This window comes from Staurois parvus, unplaced genomic scaffold (genome assembly GCF_062004578.1).
Source record: "Staurois parvus isolate SC_StPar_1 unplaced genomic scaffold, SC_StPar_1.0 ptg000372l, whole genome shotgun sequence".
In the NCBI taxonomy this organism is placed as follows: domain Eukaryota; kingdom Metazoa; phylum Chordata; class Amphibia; order Anura; family Ranidae; genus Staurois; species Staurois parvus.
The window spans coordinates 2,441,312-2,461,576 of NW_028318168.1; the positions used below are offsets into that span (position 1 = coordinate 2,441,312).

General features: G+C 41.4%; 1 protein-coding gene across 2 annotated transcripts in view; it reads right to left on the bottom strand.

Moving 5' to 3' along the window:
• TBC1D32 (TBC1 domain family member 32) overlaps positions 1-20,265 on the bottom strand; it is a 471,851-nt gene that overhangs the window by 339,614 nt on the left and 111,972 nt on the right. For both annotated transcript variants that reach the window (XM_089685349.1, XM_089685348.1), the window contains exons 16-17: positions 14,630-14,751; positions 8,731-8,932 (exon numbers count right to left, since the gene is read on the bottom strand). In XM_089685349.1, coding sequence (XP_089541475.1) covers positions 8,731-8,932; positions 14,630-14,751 — 324 coding nt within the window. The remainder of the gene's footprint in view (positions 1-8,730; positions 8,933-14,629; positions 14,752-20,265) is intronic.

Sequence of the window (20,265 nt, forward strand, 5' to 3'; positions counted from 1 at the left end):
TGAGACCACATTGTAAATATATGTCTGGCATGGCTGTCATGTCTGGTAGGGGTGCATGGACTACAAGACTAGCTTAGCAGAATTACAAATTCTTTGGTAGGTAAAAAAGTTAAAATATATACAGGACAACTGCATTTAGCTGTTTGCACTAAGCTAGTCATAAGCATTACATACAGTTTAGACATGCATACAGTCTGTTATCTAACCACTGAACAATTATTCAAAATAAGAAGTACCAAATGTAGACTGAATTTAGCTAGATTGATCTTTCAGATGTATATCCATCATAGACTAAATATATCTATGCAGAATTGGCAGCTCGGCATCAGAGTTGGATTTCCTTAGCTTGTAACAGATTTATCCATCCTTGGAAATGTGAAAATAGAACAGAAGCAGACTACTGACATCTACTTCAAACTTCAAGATTGAGAAAGGTAGAATAGAAGCAGACGCACATACCAATGTTATTGTATTTATGTGGCCACAATCATCCCTACTGTCCCACATTCAAATAGACACTTATCCAGCTCAAATGTCAGCACAGTACGATATAAAATGTCATAATCCTAAACTGGTCTAAAATTGTTTATTGCCTGTGTACATGGGCATTTTTTTCCAGGATCACCGTGGAAGAAGATCAGCAGTAGGGCACCAATTTACAGAAATGTCCAAGCTTCAGCAATGTAAAAAAAAAAAAAAAAAATGCTTGTGTCATTATTTTGTAATGTTAGTGCTCATGTGTGTATACAAGGATGAATACTATAGTTTCAGCATCACTTTGTGTTAAATTAAAAAAAACACTGCAAAGTTGGTTGGGCTTCTGGCTTTGTTGGTGCTGATGATGCAAGTCTATTAGAACACTAAATAAAAGCCCAGAAAATGCCCACAAGCCATTTTTTCTGCCTTATCTGCAACATTCACAGCCATTTGCTTTGGCCGGCTTAGGCTTTGTTCTGTCATAAGAAATGCTTAAACATACTTGTTAAAACTAGGTACTGACAAGGTTTAGCAAGCACTTTTTTAAATGACCATAAGAAAGTAGGCAACAATATCCCTGAAACAGTCTGAGGCATGCCAGTTGTGAATAGTTAGAGTAGGCGTTCTGCAGCTGTTCATTTGCCAGGCCCACTTTATCATTCATTCCACAATGCTTTGTCACAGTAAGACTCCCACAATACTATTAGAGGTACAAGCTATTATCAGGAAATTATTGTTTCTAGGTCTGACTCCACCGATGACACCACCAGTGTAAACCAATAATCAGAGGCAGGACTCTGATGATGTCAAAGTCCTGACAGGCACCTGTGATGCTAGAAAAACAGAGTGTATGGAAGTTCTTCACAGTACTTTTTTCCAGGCATAATTTATGCCATTGATTCATCATTTTATTTGTGATTTATGTCATTTTTTCCCCTGATTTAAGGGATGCATGTTTATTGTCTCACCATTTTCGTCAGTGTGTGATTTTTCATTTACACATATATATATTTGTTGCACATTTTCACATGATATTGTCCTTTTTGATGTGTATATTTTCTTTGTTAGAATTCATCTGATATTTCTATTTATGCAATAATGATGCCTTTTTAAGTGTATTTAGGTACTGTATATGGAAGCGCAACACCATTTTCTTTTTATGTATGGAAGTTCTCAGCTGCTTCAAATCAGGAATAGTATGTTCTTACCAGGGGCGAACTGACCATTTGGAAACTCGGGCACTGCTCGAGGGCCCAGGGTCAGTAGGGGGCCCCATGAGATGCCCGATACCTTTTTCATAGGCTTTTTTGAGTTTGGGCAAGGACACAGGGGCCCCATGATCCCCTATTGCCCAGGGGCCCCATGAGTTCTCAGTCTGCCCCTGGTTCTTACTAAAATTGTACTAATGAATACATTTTAGACAATCAGGCGTTAGCGTTTAACTATAGGGGCACTTTAAAGGCAAATTTGTCTTTAATATATTTTGTATAAAATTTAACAGTACAAAGCATGAAAAAAAATGATAACATGGACATTTAAGTGGACAGAAAGACATCACAGGTGTGACTATGATCCATGTGGATGAATGAAATTGATTCTAAACAATATATAGGGGCACTTTAATCAGTGTACTAATATGAGTGTATGAAGCACCAATAAACGTATTCTGTCCAGACCCACATTTATGAAGTGGAAACTTGCTTTCAGATATATCAGACTGCTGTTCAAGAAGACTAATCGCAATCAGCAAAACTGATGCTTGAATAAATACTAAAATATTCTGCATTTCTATTACATCTGAAATTATGTCAGAAAGATAATTAGAATGTCAAACCAATTGCTTAATGCCTATTTGCAATGCCTTTTTTTAAAGAGTGATCTATTCAAATAAGCTATTACAGGAGATGGGGTGGCAGAGCATCAAGAAACCAGGCCCCGGGAGTACATAAGGATCATGTCACAAGCTATCTACTGTTACTCTTAGTCACTTCCATAACAGCAACATTGTTTCTAATCATTTCGATAAAAAGTTCACAGATATGGGAAAGGCTGAGTGAGTAGAAGGTCTCATGCTAAGGCTCCATGCACACTGGACGTTTTAATAACGCTGGTAACGTTAGCTGTGTAAAGTCTTGTTTTTCCTCATTTTTTAGCGTTTTTGCATTAGCATTTAGCTGTGTTTTGCTGCATTTTGTCACGTTTGCATATTTAGCATTATTTTAGAGTTTTTTTTGCTCAAAAAAAGTCCAAAAACGCCAGTTTGCCGTGATTTACCATGCCAGAGCATTTTTACAGCTAAAAAATTCCTCTAGAAACCCACTAGTTCTGGGGTTTTTTTCCAGCCAAAAATGCTGATTACAGTCTATGTGTGCATGGACACATAGGATAACATGCTGGGGAGTTTACTGGCTGTAGAAAAAAATGCAAAAAGCCAAAAATAGCAGCTGTAAAAACATCCAGTGTGCATGAGGACTTATAGGAAGATTTTTTTTTATAATTCTTTATTTCTGAACAAGATCATGAGTAACAAAGCATTTATGGTGCAATTCAGAGTCAATACAACAGAAGGTAGTGTTGAATAAGACAAGTTACAAAGGTGATCCCACAGTTATAGAATATAAAATGTATGTAGGCACGTCTTGAGTATGATCAGTAACTGAGCAGGCTGAGATGCCAAACAAGTAGTGTATAGGAAAGAACAGTACTAAAAAAAAACAAAAAAAACAAAACAACAACGTACAAACCAATTAGACCGACACATTATGCCAATCTCATCACATAAACACATATGGAAGAAAGGATAAGTAGAATCTCAACACAGCAATATATAACGGTCAAGGGGAAATGAGTGTAAAAATACCTTGTTGACCATGAAAGTGAAAGAAGAGGAGGGGAGCAGAAAGGAGCTAAAATGGAAAAGGACGCGGGGAGAAGGGGAAAAGGAGGACAGAGCCTTTCATAGGAAGGTAAGTATGGGTTTCAATGGGTCACACAGAAAGTTCTTCTGCAGACAGGTAAGCATCAGTGTACACAAAGTATTGCCAGCTGCTCCAGGTAGTTTGGAAGGTCTCCACCGTGTTGTGTAAGGTAGATGTAAGGTTTTCCATGTCCCTAATATAATAATATCATAACTTCGTTGGAGGATTAGGTTGCTTCCAGCAGAGCGGGATACATGCCTTTGCTGCATGGAGCAAGTAAATGATCAGAGAGGACTTCACTTGTCTACTAGAGAGATGCAGTAGACATGCAGCTGGGTGGTAGTCACCTATGTCCACGGAAGTAAGTTGCTTAATCAAGCTAGTCACCTTCTACCAGAAAGGCTTCATTTTCAGGCACTGCCAAAAAATATGTAGCATGGATCCCCTCTCCTCCCCAATTTTCCAGCAAACACTTGGGATCTGAGGGCACATACCATGGATTTTGGAAGAGATCAAACTGGTTATGTCACTAGAAGCCCAAATGATGAAGCTGCGGACATCATATTTTGGTCACATTGTCAGAAGAGAGATCATTGGAGAAGGAAATAATGTTTGGAAAGATGGAAGGAGCCAGAAGAAGAGGGAGACTGATTACTAGGTAGTTGGACACATTGACTACAGCTAAGGGAATTACACTGGAGGATCTCACCAGACTAGCACTATGCCATCTTCTTTTTAGAGCTCTTACTCATCAAGTCACTAGCACTCAGACTTCAGTTGATGGCACATAATAACAACAATCATGGAGTGTTTTCGGAACTTTGTACCACCTTGTGAGGATTTTGTAGTTGGTTTTCTGGATTCTAGAGGTAATTGAAGATTTTTGAGCAAAATGAAGGATACGCTCCTGTTGCTTAGACATGAAACAAATTCCCAGATCAGCTTCCCAATGGGAAAAAAATGGAGGAACGTAGTCAGGGTAAGGTCTGACTAGGGAAGCGTACATGGTGGAAAGGCAATGCTGAACTGGATCTCCCTTGTGACTGGTGAGCTCAAGCTCAGTGAATAGGAAGATTTTAATGACAAGATTAAAAAGATTCATACAGTCAAAATTTGGTCTGTAATTTTGTAGTTACTACAAATCTGTCATAATGTAAACATGAAAAACCATTATCAAAAGACTAAACTTTTATGCCATCGTATATGCTAAGTGGTGATATAGCTATTTTGTTATTTTAATTTTCACTAACAGAAAGTAAACCTGTCACCAATCACCTGTGCCCCCCCCCAAGACTTTCTTAAAGGCCAATGAGGCAACCAGTCTTAGTGATGGGCCAATGGAGGAATGCATGGGGAGCAGGAGGGAGTAGGCAAGCTTCAACATTACTATGTGTACTTACATGGTCTGGCATACATAGGGATAAAAACACAGCTTTCCAATCACTAAACTCAGGGGAAGGGGCACTGTTCATGCATGAGGATGGACAGGGGGGTTGCTGAGATTTGCCTGTGGCTGAAAACTTTTAGAGCAATGTGAACCTAGCATTATTGAAAAATGTCAATGTGTTCTTTTTTGCAACATTACAAATATAATTTTTATGGAGTTTCCTTGTGTGCTGGTGACATATTGCTTGCCTTGAAGTCTCCATGGTCTCCAGCTGATGATCGCTACAGCACCCGCTCACTCTTTAGACATTTTCAGGAAAGTGTGTTGGGAATATCACTTTGAACAAGATGATTTTATGGTACAATTAAAATATAGACATGTTTATTGGTTACAGTTTTCCAATGAATATAAAAAAATGGCTATCTCACCACGTATTAGCACATCTGTTAGTGTGCTGAGGAACACTGCTCAGATCTGTGATTGTGGCTTATTAAAGTGATATTAAAACCTACATTTTTAAGCATTTTTAGCAGCTTATTTATTCACTTACTTCATCTTTTATTCCTTGCTTATGTTCAAGGTTAAGCTGATGCCCTGGGATTCCAGTTTTAGGGTGGTTCCTTTCTTGCAATATCCTATGGAGCCACTCTTACATGAAGGACTAGGAGTTGTGTCTCCTTACACTGTGTGCATCAATAGAAAGACATAAACCTGTAGCCTAGGATGGTAAGGCACACCCCTGCTCCACCTCCTCCAAGCTAATAGACTGACTGGAGACTGCACTGTCCACTGTTAACTCTTAAGACTGGACATTCAGGGAAGCAGCACTGAAAGAGCAGTATTAAAATCTGTAAACAGCAAGTGCTGGGGTAAGAATGTTTGCTAAGGAATGCTTATTTTACTGTGTTCAATGTGTTAAGCTAAAAAACACTGTGGAGTTAAAGCAAACTTGCCATAATGGAAACTCAAAGTAGTATTAACTACTGCTGTACATTAAAGAATGTGTGAACTTGTTTGACACGCTTGTCAATGAGATCTTCCAATTAGCATGAGACCATCTTCTCACCCAGACTCTCACACATATATAAACATCCCATGCAAAAGATCATAAAAAATATGTATTTTATGGAAGTGATTTGGGGTAGCAATAAATGGTATGTGACATGATCCCCATATTCTCCTGAGGCTTGGTAGATCACCGTTTTAGAAAAATACAATGCAAACAAACAAGACTGCTGTTAAGAAGTTAAAAACTGTAAATACCTAGACGGAACTTCAAACATCTGCAGATTTCACACAAATAGAGATTTCTTTTGGTGGTATTTAATTGCCACTGGGGTGTTTTATTTTTTGCACTATAAACAAAAAAAAAAAAAGTTTCTCCTTGTTTCTATTATAAAGTTTTGCAAACAGGCAATTTTTCTCCTTCACTGATGTGCGTTGATGAAACTGCACTGATAGGCAGCACTGATAGGCACTGATGAGGTGGCACAGATAGGCAGCACTGATAGGCTGCACTGATGAGGTGGCACTGATGATGCTGAACTGATATGCAGCAATGATCGCTGATGGTCACTAATAGGCGGCACTGATGTGCACTGATAGGTGGCACTGATAAGTAGCACTGATGGGTGATACTGGCAGGTGGCGTTGACTGACGGTACTGACTGGTGGAACTGACCGACGGCACAACTGCTGGGCAGCACTGATGGGGGGCACTGCTGGGCACTGATGATCAGTGCCGATCTGTTCTGTCATATTTGCCGGCTATCAGCAGTACATTCCTCACGCTGTGACAGCGTGAGGAAAGTGCTGCCAATAATCGGCAACTGTATTTACTCCATTATCTGCTGTGTCATAGGACACAGCTGATCACATGGTAAAAGGCCACTGTAATTGACCGTTTACCTCATCACGTGATCAGCTGTGTCCTATGGACACAGAGATCACAGAGAGCGGCGTGCGGGAGGGCACGTTCTGGGAGAACGTCATATGACACCCTCCCAGAACTGAGCAACCGCACTGTAGCCATCATTCGGCTATAGTGCGGTTAGCAAGTGGTTAAGCGACCACCTCTTATTTCCTGATAATACAGACTGAACCATAGCCATTCTGCACATGCTCAGTTTGGTGTGTATTGCTAGAGTTTTTTTTTCTTGGGAGAGTGCATGTGATCAGCACAGGGCCAACCAGCCCTGTCCAGACAGTGGACAGGGGTCCTGACTTTTGGTAGAGCAGAAAGAAAATTCCTCCTACATGCTTTAGCTAGTGCTTGGCTGAACACTGATAGAAGTCACAAGACTGCTGTAACCTCTGATGAGAAAAGGCATTTAGCAGTTTATATTTACTAAATAATTGCATTTTCATGTTCTGTGTACTGTGGGAGACCAATTAGAGTGAATACAAGGTCCTGGGTTTAGTAACACTTTACGCTCTGGAGAGTTTTGAGTGTGGGCACAGTAAGGATGAAGCTGCCTTCAATCTACTTGAGAACAGCATGAAGTATTTATTTTAGGAGGGCATCAAGCACTTTTTAGTACATGGACAGTTGAAGTTTGCACAGAATTTTGTATGTCACTTGGATGTTGCACCAGATAGATGAATCACTCTGGTCTATGTGTATTACTGTATGTATTAGTAATGTACTTATTTCTTTTATACATTTTTGGTTTATGTCATGTATGACAGGCATGAATCATATGATGTGAATTCCAGCGCAGATCTCACTTAAATGTATTAACCCACATATAGGTTGTTTTTCTTTTTTTTTCTGTCGCCTAGGCTATCGGAAGCGGACTTTGTCCTCCTACCATCCCTCCCTTGTCTTGTGGGACATGTGACAGGTCCCAGAAGACAACGTGAACATTCAGGAAGCGCAGCACTAATCGCACATGAAGCCGCAAGCTGTCACAGCCGGGTGCCCACACTAAAGATGCCGGGATACAGGATTGCTGGTGAAACGGGCTGTGGCGGGGGCACCGCAGGAACGTGGAACAGGTGAGTGGCTGTTTTTTTAAAAGTCAGCAGCAACAGTTTTTGTAGCTGCTGACTTTTATTTATTACAGAGTGAGTGGAACTGCACTTTAAGTGGTCCTCACTCTTCAAAAGGTTGAACGCCCCTGATGTATGTGAATAAGCCGGTCATAGACGATTCAAATCTCAGCAGGGACCAGCCAAAATTTGAACCATGTATGGGCAGGCTCAATGTACCAAAGTTGATCGATCGAGCAACTTGGGTACAATCAGCCTGCCATATTTTACATGTGATTATTGCTAGCAGCTATTATAGCTGCTTGCAGTAATCACTGATTTCTCCCAGCAGGGAAGGCTCCCCCTGTCCGCCACCTATCCCCCTAACATAACGGCTCCATGTGAGGGATTCCCCTGTAACACTGACTGTGTTGATGGGGGAATCAAGCAATCTCGTGGTTGCAGGAAAGAAAATTGCTCCATCTATCGCCTGCTTAACATAAATTCATCACTACATACATCTTAACTTACAAATATATCTGTGCAACAAAAGATTGCACGTGATATTGTAGAAGTACATGCCAGTAGAAGTACATCTCAAGGTTAGCAAATATAATACTAAGGTCAAGAGAATTTTGTAATGTTCTGGTAAACAAATAGAAAAAAATGAAGGTATAAAAGAATGAATGCCTTTTGAAAGACAATTTTCTATTTTTGTTGTAATGAAAAGCTTCCACTTTATCATTCAGCACGTGCTAGAGCATGGCTGGAACAGAAATGGAATTGAACGCTGCTCAGCTCTGCCTTTCTATTATACTTCAGCAATCAGGAAACATATAAGCAACCTTAACCAATCATAAGAATTATTTCTGAAAAAGGAAATGTACACTACTGTCACATGCAAACACTAAAAAGCTGTCTCAGGATAGCTTTTTGTTTTTTTTTTGTTTTTTTAATATTTCTTTGTTTAAAACTTACCTTTTTCCAAGCCGAAGCAATGCATTCATGTAACTGATAAGGTGCCAGCACTTGAAGTCCTTCACATGTATGGTACATTTGGCGACACACGAATATGAAGGACCCTTTCACTACAGGCAGCATGTCTGACTCAGGTAAGGTAGTAATTTCTTCACTGAGAAGTTTCATGGAAAACTGAGCGATCACATGGGCACCCATGGTACTGAAAAGAGATAAATAGAATTGAGCGGTCTATGGGCAAAGATTTACCAACAAAAACAGTAAAGAAAGGTAAAAGCAATTAGTCTTTTTAAACCTTACTTTCAATATATTACATTGGCTTTATGATCATAGCCAGGAGCTGGATAAGTGATAAGTGTATAATAAAAATTAACCTAGAGATTATATAGATAATAATAATAATAATAATATTAATAATAATAATAATAATAATATTTATAAAAATACATTTCAAATATACTGTATGTCTTTAAAGATACAAATCTACATTTTTGGAGTGCATTTACAAATATATGTAAAAATATATGTTAAAATGACTTTTTTATATGTTAAAAAAAATCTGAAGAATATATTTAAAAAATATACATATTTAAAAATATCTATTTTTTTAAATATATTCTTCAGATTTTTTTTAACATATAAAAAAGTCATTCAAAAACTTTGCTGGAGCTGGCTGAGAGATTTTGAGTGATCTGATCTGAGAAGTTCACAGAAGAAATGTCTGGCCGATATTGGAAGGAGGCATCCAACTATCCAGAGACATTTGTGAGTACGGACTGGAGTGTAAGATCCCAGTGACTGTGTGCTGCTGCTATCCCTCTTGCATTAGAGTCAGCTTGTAGTAAAAGTGGGCATTGCTCATGGTGTCCCTGTGCAGCTTAGCCCATCACTTGCTGCTGCAAGGACTGTGCTAGGAATGTTTGAGAGGTTAAAGTTTCCAATAAAGCATCAAGAAAGGATACCAATAGACAATTAATTTGGTCGGATGAGTGAGAGAGACTGTGCGCCTAGCTGCTAGTGCACTTATTGGGGAAAGAACCTTGGGACCAAATCAGCGGGGCCCTATAGGGGGGTGAGTGATACAGGTGTATAGTCAGTGTTAGCCTTCTCCTTAATTATGCTTTTACTAAGGACAAGGAAGAGCCCTACATATTTATTATTCAAGAATTCATACTCATAAACAGTTACATTTAGTGAGTAAGACATGACTATAGACAGGGGGAACAGTCACAGATGAGGCATTGTCCTGTGTGAGTACATTTTCTGCTGGAGTGCAAAACAGAAGTTGAACACAGCCCCCTGATTATGTCCTCTCTGCTTTTTCACAGGTAAATGCTGTTATGTGATGTCCACCTTAAACTGTCTCCTTGCTCCGCACTGACTTTCTGCAAACTTAAGGTAAATGCTGTTATGTGATCTCCACCTTAAACTGTCTCCCTGCAACGTACTGACTTTCTACAAACTTAGGGTAAATACTGTTATGTGATCTCCACCTTAAACTGTCTCCCTGCACTGCACTGACTTTCTGCAAAACTCAGGATAATTAGTCCTATATCTTTTTGTCTGTTTGTGGTGATTGATTCTCACCTTCTTTGCCTTTTTGTGATCAGAGAATCAATCATTTTTTATGACTTTGGCCTGGGTCTGTGGCTGGTCTGGTTTTGACCAACCTCCCCCCAAATTCATGTGATCCTTATCAGTTCCTAATGTGAGAGGAGAAGAATTGCTCATTTGATCATCTCCCTATAAATGTAGACCAGCTTATGGGGGAGGTCACAGGATGGGGGGGGGGGGGGTGCAGTCGCAGACGGGGGCATTGTCCTGTGTGAGTGCATTTTTGGAGGAGTGCAAAACAGCAGTTGAACACAGCAGTGAATTTTCTTATGGAGTGCAAAACAGCAGTTGAACACAGCAGTTTAACTAAAGGAGGGTAACACAGGCAGCAGGAAAATACAACAAAGAACTCTACTGCATGCTGGATGGACTGCAAGCAAACACCCTGGGAAACATCTCCTACAAGTTTCATTCCCACTCCATCTACCTTTTAAAATGCCCCCTCTACTCCTCCTTTTCATATTACTATCCTTTGCTCTCAAAGCTACTTTCTTTACCCCTCTGCTCCACCCCAAAGCTTATACATATCACCCTCACTTCTACCATCTCCCTACTACTGCTCTCATCACCTCCTGCTAATACTTTACTCACCTGCTAACCCAAACACCAGGACACTCCCATCTTACTTTCCTCACCCTCATTCTTCTCCTAACCTCTGGGGATATCTCTCCAAACCCTGGTCCTACAGTATCTCACCCACAAACCAGGCACCCTCCTTCCTCCGGGAATAGCCACAATCCACTCAATTTAATCTCAATCCCCATGCTCCTAAAAACCACCCTCCCTTTTCATGTGCAATCTGGAATGCTTGCTCTGTCTGTAATAAGCTCAACTCTGTCCATGATTTGTCTCCCACTCCCTTAGCCTACTAGCAATTACAGAAACCTGGCTTCAAGCAGCAGATTCTGCTTCTCCCGCAGCACCTTTGACCACCTATGAGCACCTTTCAAATCCTCCTTAACCCTCCTTCTCTATCCTTCTCTTCTTCCAAGACTCTGCATTCAGCTGTTTTCTCCCATTTCTCTGAGGATTGCAGTGATCTACTGACCTCCTGGACCGGTGTCGCGCTTTCTTGATGACTTCTCTGCTTGGCTACCCTACTTTCTCTCTTCTGAACTACCCACTATCATTCTCGGAGAGTTTAACATCCCCATTAATGTGAACAACCCGGCTACATCCCAACTCTTCAACCTAACCTCATCTTTTGCCTTAACACAATGGATACAGTCCTCCATTCACTCTGATGGGAATACATTAGACCTTGTTTTCTCTCATCTTTGCACTCCCTACAACCTCACTAACACCTGATTTCCTCTCTCTGATCACAATCTCTTCACCTTTAGTGTCCTCGTCTTCAAACACTTATCCCTCCAAGCAGCAATTACCCGCAGAAACCTTCACAACTTAAACCATTCTCTTTTTCACTCTGCAACAGACCGCCTCTGTGACAGAATCTCTCCTCTGTCCTGCCCTGACCTGGCCACTGCTGTCTACAACAGTTTGCTTTCATCCACACTAGACTCACTTGCTCCTCTAACTACACGAAGTACCAGGCCCCGACCATTACAACCGTGGCAGACTGACCACACCAGAAATCTTAAGCGACATAGTCATGCACTGGAGCGATTGTGGCGTAAAACCAAATCTCAGCAAGCATTCACCCTATATAAATTTGCTTTCTTAACATACAATTCCTCCCTTCCTGCTGCCAAACAAGCCTACTTTGTCACTCTTATTAACATCTTATCATCCAGTCCTCATCGTCTCTTCTCCACTTTTAATTCTCTACTTTCTCCACCTCCACCCAGTAACACATTTATTGCTTACAAGATTGCAAATAATTAAAAAACAAGAGTGATGCAATTTGTAGGGGCATCTCTGCTGCACAGACATCTATTCCACTTTGCATACCTTATACTAAAACTCCCTCAACACTTTCCTCTTTTGACCTTGCTACTACTGGAGAGGTCACTAAAGTTTTCTCAGAAGCCCGTCTCACCACCTGCCCCCTGGATCCTGTCCCCTCACAACTACTACAGTCACCCTCTTCTTCCATCCTATGCTCACTCAGTCACATCTTCAATCTCTCCCTCTCTAATGGTGCCTTCCCCACCCATCTAAAGCAGGCACAGATCACTCTCATACTTAAAAAGCCCTCACTGGACCCCACCAACCTGAAAAACGTAAGACCCATCTCCCTGCTCCCGTTTACCTCTAAACTCTTAGAACGCTTAGTCTATGATCGCCTGAGCTCCTACCTTACTGACAACAACCTTCTTGACCCTTTGCAGTCTGGCTTTCGATCACTCCACTCCACTGAAACTGCCCTACTAAAACTCACTAATGATTTAATAACTGCTAAAACCAATGGCCACTACTCCATACTCTTACTACTTGACCTCTCTGCTGCTTTTGATACTGTTGACCATCCCCTCCTCAAAAAACTCCACTCTTTTGGCCACTGAGACTCTTCTCTCTCCTGGTTCTCTTCCTACCTATTGCAGCGCTCCTTCAGCGTTACCTTAAACTCTGTCTCCTCCTCTCCACTTCCTCTTTCTGTAGGGGTTCTTCAAGGTTCTGTCCTTGGACCCCTTTTCTTCTCCATCTACATTTCCTCCCTTGGTCACTTGATAAACTCCTATGGCTTTAAGTACCATCTCTATGCTGATGACACACAAATCTATTTTCTACTCCTCACCTCACCCCTTCAGTCTCCTCTTGCATTACTAACCTACTAAGTAACATATCACAATAGATGTCACTCCACTTCCTCAAACTAAATCTTTCCAAAACAGAGCTCATACTATTCCCTCCAGCCTGTGCCCCATCCTCTGACTTCTCCATCAAGATCAATAATACAACCATCAGTCCCTCCCCTCATGTTAGGGTACTAAGTGTAATCCTGAACTCCCATCTGTCCTTTCAGCCCCAAATCTAATCACTGTCCAAATCTTGTAGACTTCACCTCCGCCACATCTCCAAGATACACCCGTTCTTTCTTATATACTTATTCACTCCCTGGTTATCTCTCGCCTTGACTATTGTAACTCCCTTCTCATTGGCCTACCTAATCGCAGGCTATTCCCTCTGCAGTCTATCATGAATGCTGCTGCCAGACTCATTTACCTTACAAACCATTCCATATCTGCCATTCCTCTCTGCCAGTCCCTCCATTGGCTTCCCATTGCCCAACGAATAAAATTAAAAACATTACCAATAACATAAAGCCATTTATAACTCTGTCCCAAATGCCATCACCAATCTTGTTTTCAAATATCACCCAAACTATCCTCTCCGCTCCTCCCATGACCTGCTGCTCTCTAGCTCCCTTGTCTCTTCCTCCCATGCTCATCTCCAGGACTTCTCTAGAGCCTCCCCATCCTCTGGAACTCTCTACCCCAATCTATCCGACAATAGCCTACTCTGCCCACTTTTAGGTGATCTCTGAAAACCTATCTCTTCAGGGAAGCCTATCAGCTAATAACGGAATCTTCTATTCCTCCTATCAGTTCATCCCCCACAGTTATTACTTTTTGTACCACCAGCCCCTCTCTCTTAGATTGTAAGATCCAAGGAGCAGGGCCTTCCTAACTCTCTTGTATTGAACTGTATTGTCTCCCATTATATTGTAAAGTGCTGAGCAAACTGTATAATAATAATAACATGACTAAAAAAGGAAGGTTGCTAGGTAACAGTGTAATGATTACATAAAAAGCAGGAAAAAGAATTGCAGGCTTATTCTAACCAAATTCCCAAAGTGATAGAGAAGACTTAACAGGCCACTAACAGATAGTGAACTGTCCTTATGCTGATAAAAAGCAGGATTTCCACTTGGGCATGTCTGCTTTGGTTAGAAAGTCTTGAGATGCACTGATAATGAAGAAAAAAAATGCCGTTTTAAGAAATATTAAAAATGACCAAAAAAAGATAATGAATTATGTGAAGAGCATGCCAACATAAAAGATAAGGAACAAAATCAACATTCTCAGCGATCCGAATGTCTCATGGTTATATACCATTCATCAGAAGCTGGCGAACACAGTGTGGCTGCAACTACATATAGCTTGCCAGGGGCAATGATGCACAGCACTGGATATGGCTGTCGTTTCCTTCCTATGGTCCAACTGTTTTTTCAAAATAGGAAATGACAGCAAGCTGTGGATATAATTCTATTGATTTAGCTATATTACAAATTATACTGTATTTGTATATATGTACTTCACTCTTCGATTTGTTCGAATATGCCATCACTGTAAACAGTTTTTTTTTTATTTTATCAGAATACCTGTTTTTGGTGTACTCCTTTTCACCATAGAGCAGAAGTGAAAGGCCTGCTTCAGTTGAAGCAATTCTTGCTAAAACATCAGCAATAAATGTAAGAGTGGTTTCATCACAGTTCACATGAACCTGGAAAATAAACCAGTAAATCTTGTAAGATCTTAATTGAAAGTTTATTAGAAAACAACAGAAACAGATGCACCGTTTTAAGAGCAGAGCATTCATTAAGAACTGGGGTGACACATAAAAAAAACAGCATATGTGAAAACAACTTGCTTAACATACTTGTACTATTTCATGAACTTAAAAAAAGACAAAACGGAGTAATTAACAAAGAAATACAGGTTTGATAAAGAAGTCTGTATGAAAACCATATGTGAAGGCTTGATTAGTGCATGCTCATATGCCTTTATAGGAAAAACAATACTGTATTCAATTAAAATGGCACCTATTAAAAAAATGAGTCGATGATTTATTAAAAAACAAAAAACAAAACAATTACATGGCTAAAAGAGTTCTCAAAATAAATCTGTTTATCTATGAAAACATTTTACTGCTACTGCAGCTGTGCAATGTTCCCAAGCACTGACAACTTCTCACCAGTACCGTCTGTTATGAGACCTATGGGTACCGTGTGACACATTTAAACAATTAATAGCCTGCAGCAAAGCATTCACCACGCAGGAAGTCTACTCCAGAGGGAACACAAACCCAGGTCTCATGGCTAGTTTTATTGTTACTGTTATTTGATAAAGAGATATACAGTAACTAGTCAAAGCTGCAGCAATAGTAGCTGTAAAAGATGCAAAAAGGAAATCTGGTGAAGAAATGCACCTGCACATGGCAAAGTAAGACATATGGTATGGGGTTGATTTATTAACAGCAAACAGGATGTTCACTTTGCAATCGAAGTTGCACTTTGCAAGTGTATTTTTCCCAGGGCTTAATGAATATGGTGAAATTTCACTTTGCAAAAAATAACCCAATCACGTGCAAGGGAAAAAAAAATATTTTTGCATGTACGTGAATGGATGACACAAGTCAGCAGAGCTTCATATTATTCACTAAGTCTTGGTAAAAATTCCCTTGGAATGCTCAGCTTTACTTGCAAAGTAACCAATCCATTTGTCTTTAGTAAATCAAGCCCTAGAGCAAGAAAGGAAAGAAAAAAATGAGAATAGTGATGGATGCCAAAAATATAGCAGGAATGCAGGTTCTTAAGGGCTCTTTTACACTGGCATAAAACTTACCGCCCTCTGACAAGCGAACCACAGTGCATCACTGTTCAAGGGCAGCAGCAGCTGACGGGCATCCAGGAGGTACTACTGCCACCTATTCAGACCTATATTTTTTTCTTTTTTCTTTACTTTTTTTTATTTGTCAAAAGTCAATTTCAAGTTGTGGGACTGCGCAGTATAAAAAAAAAATAAGACGGAATTCTTCCTTACTCACTCATACCTGTCCCACTGACAACAAATAAAGTGAAAGAAAAACTCCTTCCTATGACTACAGTTTTAAACACTTTTTTCCACTCTATGCAAAACAGGAAAACAGATTTCATTGGAGTTGGGCTGTAAAGAGAAATCAATAAAATTCTTGCAATAACTTAGAATACTTTCAAAAGAAAAGGCAGCATAACAGGAAATACAATATTTTCCAAACGTATTTTTCGACTGACTGTCATGCAGTTGTTGCTTTGCAAAAATATAACTATAACAAACTGCCTAATGGACTCCTGAAATCTATTTTTTAATAAAGTTGTAAATAGAAGTGAGTGAACGGATCAGTACTGGACATTAAAGCATGCATTTGAAAACTCATTTTTTAGTTTCTCTCTTTTTATGGCTGGTTATTCATCACAGCTTTGACAAAATTCTGCCTTCAATGTCAGCATGCTACTGTGCCCTCTTCAAGCACAGAGGTGGTTGTCAGCAGTAAAGCAGAGCACAGGTACATAAACCCCTTCACAGTCAGCATCAGTGTAGCATATTAAATTTGATATCTAAAGGGATGTCATTCTGTCACAGTGGAACAAGTTTCTTTTCAATGGCAAGCCTTTGTCACACCAAGGCTTCCTAACAAGAAAAGAACAAATATAAGAGCTACAATACTGCAGAATCAAGGATGGCAATATTTCTCTCGTACGAAGGCAGTTTCAAAGTCAGAAAAAAAAAAAAGAGGTTTTATGATACAGCTTCAACTTCAGAAGACCCATTGGAATCACGGACTTGCCAGGCTGGAGCTGCAGAATGTTAAGAAAGTAGCTGTGAAAACTTTGGCAGTCTGATGGATCGTTTTTAGAGCACCAGATCAGCTAGCCTTCATAGGTCAGAGGATGGGTAAGAAGGTGCCCTCCTCCTCCCAGTTTTTTAAAGCCCCTTTATTAAGGAATTTTTAGCAAAGCTCAAAGATTAAAGTTGACTCTTTAACCCTTTCGCTGCCAGGCCCTGCTCTCCACTTTTAAACTTATGTGGACTCAATATTTCCATTGCTCTTTTCTTTTTCCCTTACAGCCTTCAGAGTTTGCGAAAGACCTCCCCAAATCATACATTTTCTGAAAGCATAGGACCACTAGAATAAAGCGAAGGTGCTATTGATTTTTTTATTAAGCCCTGTGATATTTGTGCAAATGTTTTATCAAACATAGCGAAAAATAGACTAAAATCATTATTAGTGGATACATACTTGGCAACATTTACAAAATTACTGCCAAAGTCATGCTAAATATAAAAGCTTAAACTGTATTGAGGTAATAAATAACAAATATTTATACATTTTAGATTGTGCTTTTTTGTGAAATGGTGAAATTTGTGAAATCTGAAGGTGTGCAAAACTGTAAATAAAAACAATTTACTCTAAAAATCTAAGGTTTTAATTTTTCACTTACAGCTTTAAGAGTTTGTAAAAGACCCCCTAAACTACACATTTTCTATAAGCGCATGACCTGTAGAATAAAAAAAAAAATGCTTGTTTTTTTAAGCCTTGCAATTGTAGACAGTCCGTTTCTCTGAAGTCTCAGCTGCACTGCAAATGAATGAATAGAAATCTCTGTATAGAGACTCCTATTCATTCACAAACTGAAGCATAGCAAACATTGTTTATTATGCTTAGGTGCTGAATTAACACATAAGTGATCGGTACCAAACATTCATTCAGGAAAGGAAGGGGGCTGGTGTTGACCAGCCCCCTCTGCTCTACATCCTGACACCAATCTCTTGCCCCAGCAGCAGCTGTAACCAGCAGGAGGGGTAGGAGGGAATGCCGGCCAGCAGAACAGCGGAGATGGATGCTAGGAGATCATGGGGGGGACATTGCAGGGGGGGGGTCCAGAGTGGCAGTGGCGATGTATTTGAACATTTTTAACTACAAGTGGTCCTGGTTGAGGGGGGGGATGGTGCTGGGGGGGAAGCATGCAAAAGAGTGGGGGCATTTAAGATGTCAAGAACAGTGGCAGGAGGTGGGGAGGCTGAAGATACAGGAAAGCGGTAGCATCGGCTGGGGAGTGGGGGAACATTTTCATTGAATAGCTCTGATCACTGGCTCTCTAGCCCCTTCAGCTTTTAGCAGAAGGAGAAATGACAGGTCTCTATGGCATAAGAACCTGACCAGCTGGAAGTGGTGCTGTAGGTCCGTACACCGCACGGACTTTGCAGTAAAAGTGTTAACGAGAAGTACATACACAGATTTATACTTAGGATGTATATACAACATATGCTCTTACAACAAAGATGGTATTTCATTACAAATTAGAGCTATCATACACTGCCATCAACTCCTCTCCAGCTATTCATTAACCATAATCCAGACTAGACCTGTGCTTAATTTTGCTTTAGAATGTAAAGAAAGTCTACAGGTTTGACAATTGGACACTCTGCCTAAAGCTGACGAGGCTCAACATCCAAAATCTCCATGCCTTTAATGCAACACATGTCCCAACAATGGGACCCTAAAGGCCAGCTGAAGGCTTGACACCAGAATCCCTGATCCATGTAACATCACTGATGCCAGGGTGTCCCCTGCCATGTGGTCAGCTGCTATGGTCCAGCCTGCCATGCGGTCAGACCTTCCACATCTGGTTTGACAGAAATTGTTCCACCCTCTAACAGCCACACAGGTCTACCCAAGACATTGGTTACTCAGCAAGGGTCCCCTAATGCACCTAGGATTGCAGATATACCACCTAGGTCAGGGCAAGGTTCAGATGGAAACAAGAAGGCTTCTACTGCTGTGGCTGAACTGGGGAATGCAGTTCTTACTTCCAAAGTGGGTATGCGAATTATCAAGCTTTGGCGCAACAAATGGCTGCTAGAGGGACAGCAACATGAGACCCTAGAAGACTAGCTGGGCATCAGGCAGAAAACCATCAGAGACAGACTGGGCATCAGGCAGAGCACCATCAGGCTGGGCATCAGGCAGAAGACCATCAGAGGCAGGCTCGTCATCAGGAACAGGATCTTCAGAGGCAGGCAAGTTGTTGGACACAGGACTGTCAAAGGCAGCTGGGTCATTGGGCACAGGACCCTCCGGTTAGACATCAGGGACAGGAGCCTCCGGTTGGGCACCAGAGACAGGACAGCCAACCTGGGCATCAAGAACAGGACCCTCCAGCTAGGCATCAGGAACAGGATCCTCTAGCTCAGTGGTTCTCAACCTTTCTAATGCGGCGACCCTTTAATACAGTTCCTCATGTTGTGGTGACCCCCAACCATAAAATTATTTTTGTTGCTACTTCATAACTGTAATTTTGCAGTGGGAGGAGTAGTGCCACGTCATTGGTGTCAGTAAGAGGAATAGTGCCCCGTCATTGGTGTCAGTGGGAGGAATAGTGCCCGTCATTGGTGTCAGTGGGGGGAGGAATAGAGCCCCGTCATTGGTGTCAGTGGGGGGAGGAATAGTGCCCAGTCATTGGTGTCAGTGGGGGGAGGAATTGTGCCCCATCCTTGGTGTCAGTGGGGGGAGGAATTGTGCCCCATCCTTGGTGTCAGTGGGGGGAGGAATAGAGCCCCGTCATTGGTGTCAGTGGGGGGAGGAATAGTGCCCAGTCATTGGTGTCAGTGGGGGGAGGAATTGTGCCCAGTCATTGGTGTCAGTGGGGGGAGGAATTGTGCCCCATCCTTGGTGTCAGTGGGGGGAGGAATTGTGCCCCATCCTTGGTGTCAGTGGGGGGAGGAATTGTGCCCCATCCTTGGTGTCAGTGGGGGGAGGATTGTGCCCCATCCTTGGTGTCAGTGGGGGGAGGATTGTGCCCCATCCTTGGTGTCAGTGGGGGGAGGAATCGTGCCCCATCCTTGGTGTCAGTGGGGGGAGGAATTGTGCCCCATCCTTGGTGTCAGTGGGGGGAGGAATAGTGCCCCATCCTTGGTGTCAGTGGGGGGAGGAATAGTGCCCCATCCTTGGTGTCAGTGGGGGGAGGAATAGTGCCCCATCCTTGGTGTCAGTGGGGGGAGGAATAGTGCCCCATCCTTGGTGTCAGTGGGGGGAGGAATAGTGCCCCATCCTTGGTGTCAGTGGGAGGAATAGTGCCCCATCATTGGTATTAGTGACACCAATGATGGGGCACTATTCCTCCCACTGACACCAATGATACTTACCTTGCTGACCCCTGCTCCAGCCTGGGCTCGCTCGCTCCCTCCCTCTCCCATG